General features: G+C 36.7%; 1 protein-coding gene across 1 annotated transcript in view; it reads left to right on the forward strand.

The window, feature by feature from the left end:
- The window catches only part of LOC117407020 (rho guanine nucleotide exchange factor 7), a 47,812-nt gene extending 43,048 nt beyond the window's left edge, over nt 1–4,764 (forward strand). Inside the window, 3 exon segments of the mRNA XM_059029145.1 lie at nt 2,833–2,932; nt 3,359–3,413; nt 3,836–4,764. Of these exon segments, the coding sequence (XP_058885128.1) occupies nt 2,833–2,932; nt 3,359–3,413; nt 3,836–3,958 (278 nt within the window). The 3' untranslated portion in view covers nt 3,959–4,764.
- Nucleotides 4,765–13,067: the final 8,303 nt, after the last annotated feature.

A 13,067-nucleotide genomic window follows, 5' to 3' on the forward strand; every position in this document is an offset into this window, starting at 1 on the left:
TCCCCAATTTGAAATGGCCAATCATTTTTCCCCTCATCACAGCAATTCCCCCCACAGCTCAAGACAACTGAAGGTTTAGTGGGCATCCTCTCCCATGACCGAGCCAGCTTCCTCTTTTACACCCAGGAACTTGAGTGGATGTCAGCGAGCTACCAGCCTCTGGAGGACAAAGGCCAGCTCTGCAGTTGTCTGCTTTTGAGCTCACTGGGCGTCTGGCCGGCAGGGTTCGCTGTAGCGCAATGAGTAGACCTGCCGGTTTTCCCTCCCTAACCCACGGGGGTGGACGGCACTGCTGTGTTTAATCAGCAGTGCAAGATTTAACACTAATGTTACCTGCCTGTTATAGCAAGTTTAAACAGCCTTTTTTAATTGGTTTAATTGGAGTGTATTTGGAAACAATGACTAATTGCTTATGCATTGGGGTACTTTAGAACTGAATTATCTGAAGTATTGTAAGAGTAGTAGGAACTGCCACTGTTTTACTATATGTGAGAGGTAAAAAAAAAAAAGGTTTGTATCTCCAACCTACTTTTATTTATTAATTTATTAATTTATTTATTTTTAAACTTGCAAATAATGACCTATACTAAATAAGATGGTACTGATGGGTGATATATTCAATTACCTATACTAAATAAGATGGTACTGATGGGTGATATATTTAATTACCTATACTAAATAAGATGGTACTGCTGGGTGATATATTCAATTACCTATACTAAATAAGATGGTACTGATGGGTGATATATTCAATTACCTATACTAAATAAGATGGTACTGATGGGTGATATATTCAATTACCTATACTAAATAAGATGGTACTGATGGGTGATATATTCAATTACCTATACTAAATAAGATGGTACTGCTGGGTGATATATTCAAGATATACTGAAAGCGGTATGCCTTTGAGCAGCTATGAATGCTTATGCAAAATAAATGCACATGGCCAGGATTTATTAAAATTAAAAATACATTTAAAAAAATAACATTTGTGCTTAAATGTGCAGAAAAAAAACTAGGTCAAATTGAAACTAATTTGGAAATGATTAAGTTGTTGGCCATATTTATATAGAATGTTTTGCATAGTGCATCATTTTGCCAAATGTGGTGTGGTGTATTGCAGTTGAACAAAATAGTCTTAATATTGTGACATTTTCTCTGTGAATTAATTATATCAAATGGCTAAAGAGACAACTTAAATAGGTAAATGCCTTTTTTAAAAATCTTAACTGTATGTATATTTGAATGTTGCATATTTATTGTACAGTATGTGTATTGTCAGTGTTTTGCAGATGGCAATGACGTGTTTTGATTTAAGTCATCTACATTGTAATATACCATTTGAAATAAATTTTGCATTTGTTAGATTTGTTTTTATGATTTCTATGGTTGGTAAAGATGTATAATTCCAGTAATATATCCTAAAGAACACTTTTTAACGCTAAATACAGGGCAGTTATAAACATTGATTTATTTCAGAGTCACTGGTTAAGATTGATAATACATTGCTGTTTAGTTAACTGAATCACAAAGACCATGGGTTGGTTAATTGTTAAATAATTGCATTTCTCAGACACAGGGGATGACAAAATATCGTGCATCTTGTACTAATGATTTTGGAATCATCTGACACATTTTTGTATTCTTTTGAGATTTTGGCTGGAAGGTGCTTAAAGTGTAATTTTGTTACCAAAATCTTGAATATAAACTTTAAAAAAATGGCGTACTCCTTGTACTACCTGTAAGGAAAATAGACGTGCTGTCGTCTGACGCTTCTGGCTGATTGTCTAATCACACTGTCTATAAAAAAATAAGCTCACTTTAACTGACTTTTAGAAGTGGCATGTTCCGTTTTCCTGGCATGGAGTGTGGGGAGAAAGCAGAAAAGGCTGGATCCTGAGTGATTGTATTCATGACTTACAATAGTCACATTTCTTGGGAAGAAATGCACATATACCATAACCTAAAGCTATATATCTATATATGGAAGATCCTAAACTATTCATTTTTAATGGTATAACATGATGATTTCCTTCTACATAAGCGTTCTACATGTAGTAGAATTTTGTGGATGTAAATTGGTTAAAGGTCTACACTAGTTGGTATACTATGATGGGCCCAAACCCAACCTGGTTCAGGTCCAGCCCAGGTCAGTAGTAGTGTTTTTTTTTTATTTAAAAAAAAAAAAAAAAAAAAAAAACACATTTCAATATGTTTCTGTGGATCTTGGCACAGTACCTAGTAGACGAGTCACAACATCATGGAAATCTATCTTGAACCTTTTGTTGGCAGTCGGGGATTGATGTGGTCTGGACAGCTGCTCCCCTTATTGGCGATTGATCCATTCTGGGCAGGGGAGAGTCACAGTGCTGGAGAAGCATGAGAAGTGGCTGGCTGTGCTGGACTTGTTCTGTATTTAGAGAACATTCCGGCAACTTTTGACAGTACTTTCATCCCAAGAGATGGGGGTCCATCCTATCCATACTGAAACTACCTAGCACAATGGACAGAAATTGTTTATACAAAGAAATTATGAAAAATAATATATGATAGCTGTAAACATTGATTATACTGTATGTTCACTGTCCTTTTTTAAAAAAAAAAAAAAAAAAAAAAAAAAAAAAGTTAAATTCGGTAGAGCCCTACTGTAATTTTGCTTTTGGTACTTTCTTGGGAAAACTGTGGAAGGTCAGTGCATGTTAAGAATGAAAATCAAAAATGCTTGTGAACTAGTAAGAGTGCTTAGAGCATAACTGTCTAGAAGCAGAAGCGGAAGGTTACTTGAAACGCCACACTGAAACCGAACTGCTGACTCTTGTTTTAAAACAGGTTATAGGAAAGAATCGGGCCCTCACATGCTGTTTCCAGAAGAGGAGAAGATTATTGTTGAAGAAACCAAAAGCAATGGTCAAACTGTAACAGAAGAGAAGTAAGAGCAGATTTATTTATATCATTATACAGGCTTTACTGGGAGATTTGCAGAAAACTGATATGTATCCAGTTTTTTATTTGAACTTAAATGCTTTGCTTAGTCCATATGATTAATCATTTTAAATTAAGAAAAAAAAACATAAACAAGTAGTTTCCTGCCATGTTCATACTGGAGAAAAGAGCTGCAAAACACCTGGATCTGGTGAAAAACAAAGAATCAAAATGACATCATGGTCTTTTGCGAAGACCTTTTAATTGTGGATGGGTCAGGTTTGGAACACGCTTCACTGTACCTTTTGTACTGTTTGGTGTTTAAAGAAAATTGCAATGCATATCACAAATAGAATAAACCACTTTAGACACTCGGGGTTCTACCATTTATTGTGTATCAATATTAATTGGATCTAAACATTTATTTTTAAAGGAGTCTCGTGGACACAGTTTATGCATTAAAGGATGAAGTACAAGAATTAAAACAGGTAGGTACAGTAGAAAAACACTAAGATGTCCTCATTGCTGCACATTTTATTGATGTACAAGTGAGAATCATTTCAGTGCATTTTACTGTCTACTGCTGTTTTTTACCCTGGAAGGCACTGTAGATTTTTATGGCATGATTAGAGCCTGGTAGGTACAACATCTTGTTCTGGGGTGCCCAATAGTAATAGACTTTTGGGAATGCTGTTCAAAATCAATGTGAGCTTGCAAGTTTGTTTCTATAAATCCCTCCCCTATCAAATTGGTTGATGGATCCTGTCAAAATTGGCACCTGAACTGTATTTAAACACGTGACCATTTCAACAAGAAGCGTGGGTCCTGCACCTAAGCGTTTCATTTAACCTTTTAAACATTTCTGAATTCAAAGTTTTTAAATGTGACAACATGTTCTTGTTTAATGCAGGATAACAAAAAGATCAAAAGGTCACTGGAAGAGGAACAAAGAGCCCGTAAAGAACTGGAGAAACTTGTTAAGAAAGTATTAAAGCGCATGAATGATCCATCCTGGGATGAAACCAATTTATAACTCCTTTACCTGGGTGTGTAATGAACAAAACACACACACACAAAAAAACATTGAGCGTTCAGCAGGACACGGAACAGATTTAAGACGTTCACAATATTGGAATTAAATGAACTTACCCACATATTCAGGGATCAAGCCAGCCATCTGTCTTACGATTGTGATTGACGTGACAATAAGTGAGCCATAGACCAATACCAAGCTCGAAGTTGGTATTTAACAATGCTCTGTAAAACTCGGTGCTGAGGGGCTGTTTGATGCATTATGGAATCCTGTGATCACAACATTGGCCTTACCTGAGCTTGAGCGAAGACATGTCTAAAAGTTTATCAGTCAACTCTTCAGGGTCCTGTTGCAGCTCTGGAGCTGTCAGCCAATCTGTGAGTAATCTGATATCCTGCACACCAGCAGAAATGACATGCGTTGGTCTAAAATGTGGCACTTAACTTGTCTCAGAGAGGACCAAAAACGTAGGGTTCGGAAAGTGAAGATAGAAACCCAATTCTGAAGAACAGGGTTCGGAGGAGGCGATGCTTGGTGGAGAAGCTGCCTTTGCTACACCCAAACTTGAGAGCACTTCATTCTCCACTGGCCAGCACTTGTTGTCCTATGCCTTTAGGAGCACACACTGTAACACAGATTAAAAGAATGACAAAACAGCAGTACAACTCACTGAAGATACTGGACAATTTTCAGGTAAATTGAATACCGATTGTCTTTTGGAACCTTTGTAGATCTTGTTTTGAAATTACCTCATTTTGGTGCATGTGTAATGTTTATTTTGTGTGTGTTGGGGGGGGGGGGGGGGGGGGGTTGTTCTTTTTATATTGTTTAATACAAGGTTCTAAAATCTATTTTTTTTTTTTTTTTTGTAAATAACACTGTTCTTTGTGACGTCAGTAATGTATTTCTAAGGCTCTTCATGTATGGTGTCATCTTTCGTAACGGTCACAGTTTTTTATAAGTAACAGAAAGCTGTTCTCTTGCCAATTGCTGTACGGGAATAAGATTACTGTATGAATTTTAGAAATATCTGGAAAATCATTTTGCTGACAACACTTTTTTTTTTTTCTAAATTATGTATTTAAATTAACTTCCTGTAATTAAGCATTGTAGTAGAAATTCTTAACAAAGAACGTGCTTTGGATTCCATGTGTGATTGTTACCAGAAACCTAATTTGTCTCTTCCTTTACTTGTGACCACTGTATTTATTTTGTATCTCACTAACATGTAACATGTTTCTGTTTAATTAAACTTGTAAATAGTTGCCTTTTTGTTGGATTGCTTTTTTGGTTGATAATCCACCACCGGAACAAGCAATGTGCCAATAAAAAAATAAAATAAAAAAAAAAACATAAAGGAAATCAAACAATCACCCCTCACAGATTTTCCAAAGTTCTTGTGCATTTTAGTTGTCATTCTGTGCCTACAACAAAACAAACAACCAAAAAAAAAACACTTGCAGCCAGAAGCTTTGTTTTGCTGCTCCCTTGCCCAAAATCTTCATATGCAATAAGATAACCTGTACATGAATGGGGTTTTCAAAGGGGGTGCAACATTAAGACACAAATTTAATATTTATGTACTGTACTCCAAATCCAGAGTAAATCCAATGAGATACTAGAATGATGTGTTCTGGTATCTGCACCAATTTACTTTACATTGACATCATTGTAGCATCTGCACTGGGCCGTGCAAAAGGTGTAAGCCATGACCTACTTCGGATAAAGAGATTAACTTGCAATTAAATAAGAACCAGGTTCATACTTAACTGGTAACTGTGGTGTTCACAATTTTATGCAAATCACATAATCAGTTCTGCTCCTAAATTGAGAAAGGCATTTATTTCAAAGGAGATGTGTGGTGGGGGAAATCAAGTGTACCAGTTGTCCTCAGTGAGACGCAACAGGAAAGAAGAAATGCACAAGGATGTATATTGAAGCAGAAGGGAGAGTTAAAAGGAAAGAATAAGATCATGAAACAGAAGGAAGAGTAAAAAGAACAAACTAGTATAACAAGGAAAATAATGAGAGTGAAAAGAAGAGTGAGTTAATTAAAAAAAAGTGAAAAAAGAACGAGATCTCAACAAAGAGAAAGCGAGTTACAAAATAAAGGGACAAGAAAAAAATACTGAAAAGGGAACAACTAAACCACCTACTTTGTAGTAACTGTTTCCTCTTCCCAAATAAGAAAAGCAGGGAGAAACATGATTCTGATTAGTTCTGTCACTGAACATCTACACTTGCTGGCTATATGGTCTTGTCTTGGCTGTAAGACATTAGGAGATTACATTTAAATAACAGACCTGATGTAATGATTGTTGACATACAGTATACTATATGTGCATAAGGAGACAATAACATGAACTGGAAAACACTGGGATGTCATGTTATAAAACTGAGAATAAAAGAAAAGACCAACCGCATTATTGCCATAGCAGTCAATGATACTCGGTGTTAGCCTCGTTCACAGTACACACTTGTGATACTAAGCTCTCATTATGAGGTTACAGCCAGCGGTGCAAAGCTGTTTTCACTCGATTGTGTTCTATCTGGGGAGGGCTTTTGTTCAAAGTGACACACTGACAGAGTCCCTGAAAGCCACACAGCACTCCTCCAGCACTGTACAGCCCTACGGCAGCACTGGGGCACCTGTTCTCCCCCCTGCTTACAAAAGGTGACCAGGTCAAAAGATGGCATTTAACCATTGAATGCAAATCATGTGAATTCTAGCTAACATTATTACCCCCTACCCACTATAAAACAGCACCAGAAATATGTTTTTTTTTATTTTTTTAAGTAGCTATGTGTTCAATTAAAAGAAGGACGGAAGAATAAGAAAAAGCTGACATTTAATTGAACTTCTTGAATCTGCTTTCAAAAGACATAAACATAATCTTACAAATATTAGCTATTGTAACATACATTCAACACAGCAAATTGATATAAATGGAGGGGCAGCGCAATGTAATTCATGTTGATGGGTGGAAGGTGCAGGGCTTTGTGCTGATGACATTGTGACATCAACAGCCTGGGAGGAGATGAGTGAAAGACTGAGTGGATTTTCATTTAATTGGAAAGCCTGCAGAGATCTAAAGCAGTTAAGGTAGAAGATGTGCCTTTTCCCCCCTCCCCACACAACAGCATTGGGTGAAGGTTGTATATAAGGTGGCCTTATTAAAGTGACAAGGCAATTTAATTCCTTTGTGCGCAATGATTCTACTTCATTGATTTACAATGGAAAGGATATAATTTTGCTGGTGTTGGCAAAAAGCTAAAATGTCAGCCTTTTCAAATTGCCATACTTGCCTTGTTCTGGATGAATAATGAATAAGTCACCTTTTGTCTACAGTTAAATATTCCTGCATAAATACAAAGGAACATAACATAAAAGAGTGCCTGATTTATACTTAAAATATAGATCAAAACCTTTGATAAATGGTGGGTAGGAGCCTCATAGAGACCTGGAGTTGAAGAAAGCTGTGACGTTGAAAGGTATATACAATTCAGTAGTTTAAGGGGAGCACAATACACATCTGTAGGAATCCAAATGCACATTACTGTCACTGGGTAAAGTTTGAAATGGAGCAGAGATTAGAACACAACATTTTGACACAGCGAACCAGGACAACTAGTTGAAACAGCTTCCACAAATACAAATACTTAACTGTGCTTTCTAATGACAGTGACTATATATTTAACCAAATTATTATTTTATATTTGCATAGCACTTATTGTATTATGGCACCTCAAAGGGCAAAAGGTTGCTTTCAAGAGTTCAAACCAGTGGCTTGTGTCTAAAAACACCATCCCTTGAAGTTGATATGCTTACCAGAAAACGTTTAATCTACCTTTATGTAATTACCTTTATTTGTACAGAGAAAGGGAAGGAGCAACCAGGTGTCCCCACCTACATGCATGTTTGTTATGTATCCTATTTGCATTTAAATTATGCATGTATAATGCTAGTAAATGTGAACAATGTTTGCAGGTTGTTAACATATATTATTGTAGGTGAGACGGGACGTGTCAGAGGGGACTGGTACAAGTTTGGTAATAGCATGTAACACATAGATTGAGTTATAAATGTGTTTTCATTAACAACAAAATGTAGGAAAAAATGTGCTACGTTAGGATTAGGGTAGGAAAGGTCAAACAAGCTACATTGGTTAGGACAAAGTTAGGACCAAACTACACTGAAAGCAAACTGAGCAACTGTTTCACAAATAAGTTTGGAAAGTGGTCTTAAAAATAAAGTTTTAGTTGAAAATGCATGGATACAGATTTATATGCAAAGAAAGTTTACTTTGTTACAAAAAATAAGGGGGAACACTTGCATGAAACGTGTGAAAGAACTAGGTCTCCATCCATTGTTTCAGGTTGTTAGTCTGACAGTATAAACTTAATGGCCATTTGAGGAGTATCTCCTGAAAAAAAAGGATCTAGGATTGTTGGAATCTAGGATTGCTGGAATCTAAACTGAAAGAATTATTTTTTATCAAGGTACACTTACATTGTACAATACTAGTCAATACATCATATTATGTAACTCCCTTCCAATGATTGCATCTCTTGTGAGTCAGTCTGTGATTCTCATATGATTTCAGAAACCAGGAATTCAAGTACACACAGCATGCAAAAGAAAACGACACCCTGTTGATTCTCCATAGCTTGGGTGCTGTTCCTATATAAATGCACTTTCATAAAGTATGGCTCTTTCACAAGCAAGAATCCGAGAGAGAATGCATTCAAGATAAGACCTGTAAACTAACCGATTAGACTGAAGACCTTAACCTTGAACCTAATGCATGTGCTATATACAGCAGACAGGTTTTGAAATATATGCCAATCATTTGTCATTGTGACACACATTCAATGCCGCTAATTAATATTAATGACAGAATGGGTGGCTCATCAGTCAAACTCTAGCTCAGCTAGCACTCTTTTTGGTATTTTAAGGAGATTTTTTTCCCCTCCAAATATGGTAAATGTAGAAGATTGCATTCTATTGTCTATTTCACAGTTTACCTACAGACAGCTGATAAATACACGCGTAAATCATAATAATGAAAAAAAAAATGGCTTGGGGATTTTTGAATTACAAAACAAAAGATTAATAATAGAACAGAAATGTATTGGTCTATATTTAGTAATTAAGTTTCTGTGCATTTTGCAATATGGCGTTTTTTTTTTTTTTTTTTTTACATCTGCAGATAAGTTGCCCAGCAAGGACTGTTCAAATCAAGACAAGGTTGTTGTGTGTTAATGCAAAAGGCATAATAGGAATCTGTACTGTTCCAGTTTTGGTTTCTGGTAACAAAGATGTGTCTGCTGAAGCTGAAGGTTTGTTGTTGATGGAGGTCTGCGTCTTATTGAGAGCTGTGTAATACCACTTGGAGCTCACTGTGGTATGTAATTCAATATGTTAGCGTAACATTATTCAGCAGGTGTCATTCGACTTTATGAAAGCAAAATGAGTTCATTCTGTAGGGTGATGCAAAACCTTTGGCCATGGCTGTACATTGTGAATGAAGTGCACAACAGGTGAGATTTGTGGAATGATTTCTTCAGCTATTCTATTAACCCTTTATAGTTCTGCATATTTACTTGTTTCCCCAAGTGTTTAATCAATGGTGTGTCCTCGTACCCATCTCTGGCTGGCTCTGGCAACTACTTCCTATTCCACTGCCAAAGATCTGCTCCCCACTGCTGTCAGGAATAACTTTGGTTTCAGGTCCTCCCTCATAATAAAAGCTAGTGAGTGGCACATGTGTATGTTGTTACATTATCGACAAAACCCACAAATCACTGGTACCTGGTCTGAATAATCAGGATCATTTTTGTGTATATTGCAAATTCTACTCTTTTCATTCATGGCCTCTATATAGCATTAACTGAATAGATGACATTTTATTATAATAATTCTTTTTTAATGTGCTGCTGTTTTCCTCACATTTTTGTACACTATAATTTATTTAGTTCTAGTATGGGGATTTGTACACATTCTCTTATTTTTATGCAAATATGATTTTTTGACAGGCAGGGCTTTTTTTTTTTTTTTTTTTTTTAATTATTTTCTTTGCTAGCCTGTTTGTGTTATAATGAAAACAGAGGCAGTGGAGCCTGCTCACTGAATAATGTCAAAGCAGACAAAGTGCTTGCTGAATTGTGTGTTTGAATCCTGTTCTTTAGAATGTTTTTATTTTCTGGAAAGCGTCTGGTTTTTAGTGACATTTTGTCTATGCAGTCATTTCTCGATCAGTCCTGGCAAATTGTGGTGCAGTATACTCATCAAGGTGTCTTTCTTTCCTGAGCCATGAATCAAGCAGTTGTAGCCCCCCCCCCCCCCCAGTTCTATTCAGTGGTTAGTGATCATTTAGATTTGACATGTATTGTTAGACTTTAGCTTGGTTCCTCTCTGTAGCTTGTCATTAATTTCAGCCTCTGCTATTCGAAAGTAGAGTGAAGGATGGATATGGGCTCATTGCCTCTCTATTGCACAAAATAGCGGCGCAATAATTTTTTGTCAATGTTTTACTCTAAAAGCTTTCCACGTCAGCTTTGAAAAGAAAGCAATAAAGCCCATTCAATGGCATGAATAAAAAAATCCTTTGGGGGTTTGGCCACAGGCCTTCTTTTCTTTAGCTGGTAATCAAATTGGAGCTGAAATGAAATGGTTTTCTTATGAAAATAGCCTTTGTTGCAGGGAAGGCTGGTAATTCATAAACAATAACCTGCTCCTTTGTGTGGATAATAATATATTCATGTTCTCTGAGTAGGGTAAAAGCCAGAGCTGAAGCATTATGGTACAGTATATAAAAGACAGCAGGAGCTGCCTGGAACAATCTCTCTCGATCTGCTGCCAGCTTTGCCTAGCTTGCTTGGTGCTGCTTTTACTCCTGCCTCCTCCTTCTCTCCTCTCTCTCTACAAACTTTTGCTTTGTTTTAATGCTCAGCAAGGAGGATGCTGACTGATCCGCGGTCCTTCCCACCTTGTATTTATTGTGGGATACCTTCAAGCTCACCTTGGTTGCCTGGGAAGGATGCTTGCTACCAGCTGCTGGAAAGGGAAGCTTCACTGTTACAGGATATACATCATTCACAGAAATAGCCTCCCCTGGTTGAGTGGCACAGGTCGATGCCCACCGGGGCTGCCTCCACTGGGGCAGGTGGAAGTCTTTCCCACCAGGAGACAGAGAGAGGAAACGCAACTGAGCTCTCTCTCCAAGCTTTTTTTCCCAGCAATTTGTTTTTGTATTTCTTTTGACAAGATGGCTTCTATTATATAAAACAGGTGTTTAAGAAAAAAAAAGAAGAGCTGCAAACCAGAGCCTTCACGATGACTTCAGACCTGCGTCTATTCTGAACTGCAGGTGGACTTCTGAACAAAAAATAGTAAGACTTATCTTTGCTACAGTTGTTGTTTGTCGTGATGTATGAATTTGCCTATTTATGCTCCTCCATGCTAGGTAAAGGATACTTTTTAAATGTATAAATTGCAGTGCTGTATGGGGTTTGCTTTTTGGCTTCTGTTTCTGTTTACAAATATTCTGTGGTAGTTGTGGGCAAACTATTTGGAGATACTACTTTCTAGATATGGGAAAGCTGAACTGAGTCATTTAAAAAAAAAAGATTTGTGAGGGGATATATTTGCTTTGACTAAGATATTTTCTTATTATAATATATAATATACTTTTCTGCTGAGGAGTTTAATAGTTAGGGTTTGTATTCTGATTTCATTGATGCTTAGAAGACATTGATGTCTTTTTATAAATGCAATAGTGATGCTGTGCTGCTCAAGGGAAAGCAAGAGAGGGCTGAGTGCTAAATTGCTGTAAACTTTTACTTAATTGTAACTGGTAAATATTAAAAACAAGAGAGCGACTCTGTATTACTTTCATTAGGTTTACTTCTAAAATGGTGCAATCCTTCTCACAGTTAAAGGGAAAGTGGAGTAATGCTTTGTACCTATTTGAAGATCATGACTGACTGATTCCTTATTTACACTTCACTTTGAGCATTTTCTGATCCAGTAAGAAGCTGCTCAACACTAAAATGGTTGGTATACAATGAAGGCTGTTCATGCCGTTTTTGGATCTATTAATATATGACTTTTTGTGACTACTTCTTGTGATAATTTGTGACTTCTTGTAGCAACACTAAAAATGACAATCACAATACAGATCATATGTTTGCTGTGCTTTTTTAATATGAATTTCTACTCTCATGGTGCTGTAATTGGGGCTCAGCCTCATAATAGAGCCTAATTAAAGCCGAGTTTTAATGCAAGCGTCGTTTTTGTTGTCATGTTGTTCTGGAGTCCTAACTTTCCATTTACCGTATCAAAAATGTTTGTTTTGATTTTAATGTTACATGTACACCTTTAGCATGCTATGACATGTCATCCTGTGCAAATTAGGATATCTGCTGTACCCACTTTGCCTAGCATAATAGTTTTGTTTCACACAACTAAGGTTTGGTGTTCACATGGTGTGTGCAGAGTTAGTGTGACAATTGAGGTCATTGGTTGTGATAATAAGCATATAGGGGATACATTTTAATGATCTGGAATCGTAAAAAAATATATTGCATAAAAAAGGCAAAACAGCAATAAAACCAGCTTAATGTTCATGTAACACAACTTTGTTCATGTAATGGATACACAGTGATCCTCTCCGATCTCCCTCTCTTACACTGATGAAGGCACTAGACAAAATGTTCGTCTACTTCATTTATTTATTACCAGTTTGTCCTTGTATTTTGACAGATTGTTCTGAAGTTACAGATGAACCTCTCTTATTATAACTTTTAGTTCTTGCCTTATTTTTTGATGCTTTTGTTCTGCAGTTCTTACTTACCCTTAAGCATTTTTGGGTGTGTGAGTAAACAGGATATTCTAGCTGTCCATTTGCATTATTAAGCCATGTGAGACATTTGAAAATCTCATGACATTTGGTATACAAGAGCATCATGCAATTGTGCCATGTCAAGTACATTTGGTATGAGGGAATTGCCCACCCCATTGTTGCAAGCACGTTATGACTTCATGTGCGTCTCCCATGCCTTAAGTATTGTCACACTATCAGCTTTAGTGCACCAAAAATCCACTAAC

The sequence above is a fragment of the Acipenser ruthenus genome, chromosome 8 (genome assembly GCF_902713425.1).
Source record: "Acipenser ruthenus chromosome 8, fAciRut3.2 maternal haplotype, whole genome shotgun sequence".
In the NCBI taxonomy this organism is placed as follows: Eukaryota; Metazoa; Chordata; class Actinopteri; order Acipenseriformes; family Acipenseridae; genus Acipenser; species Acipenser ruthenus.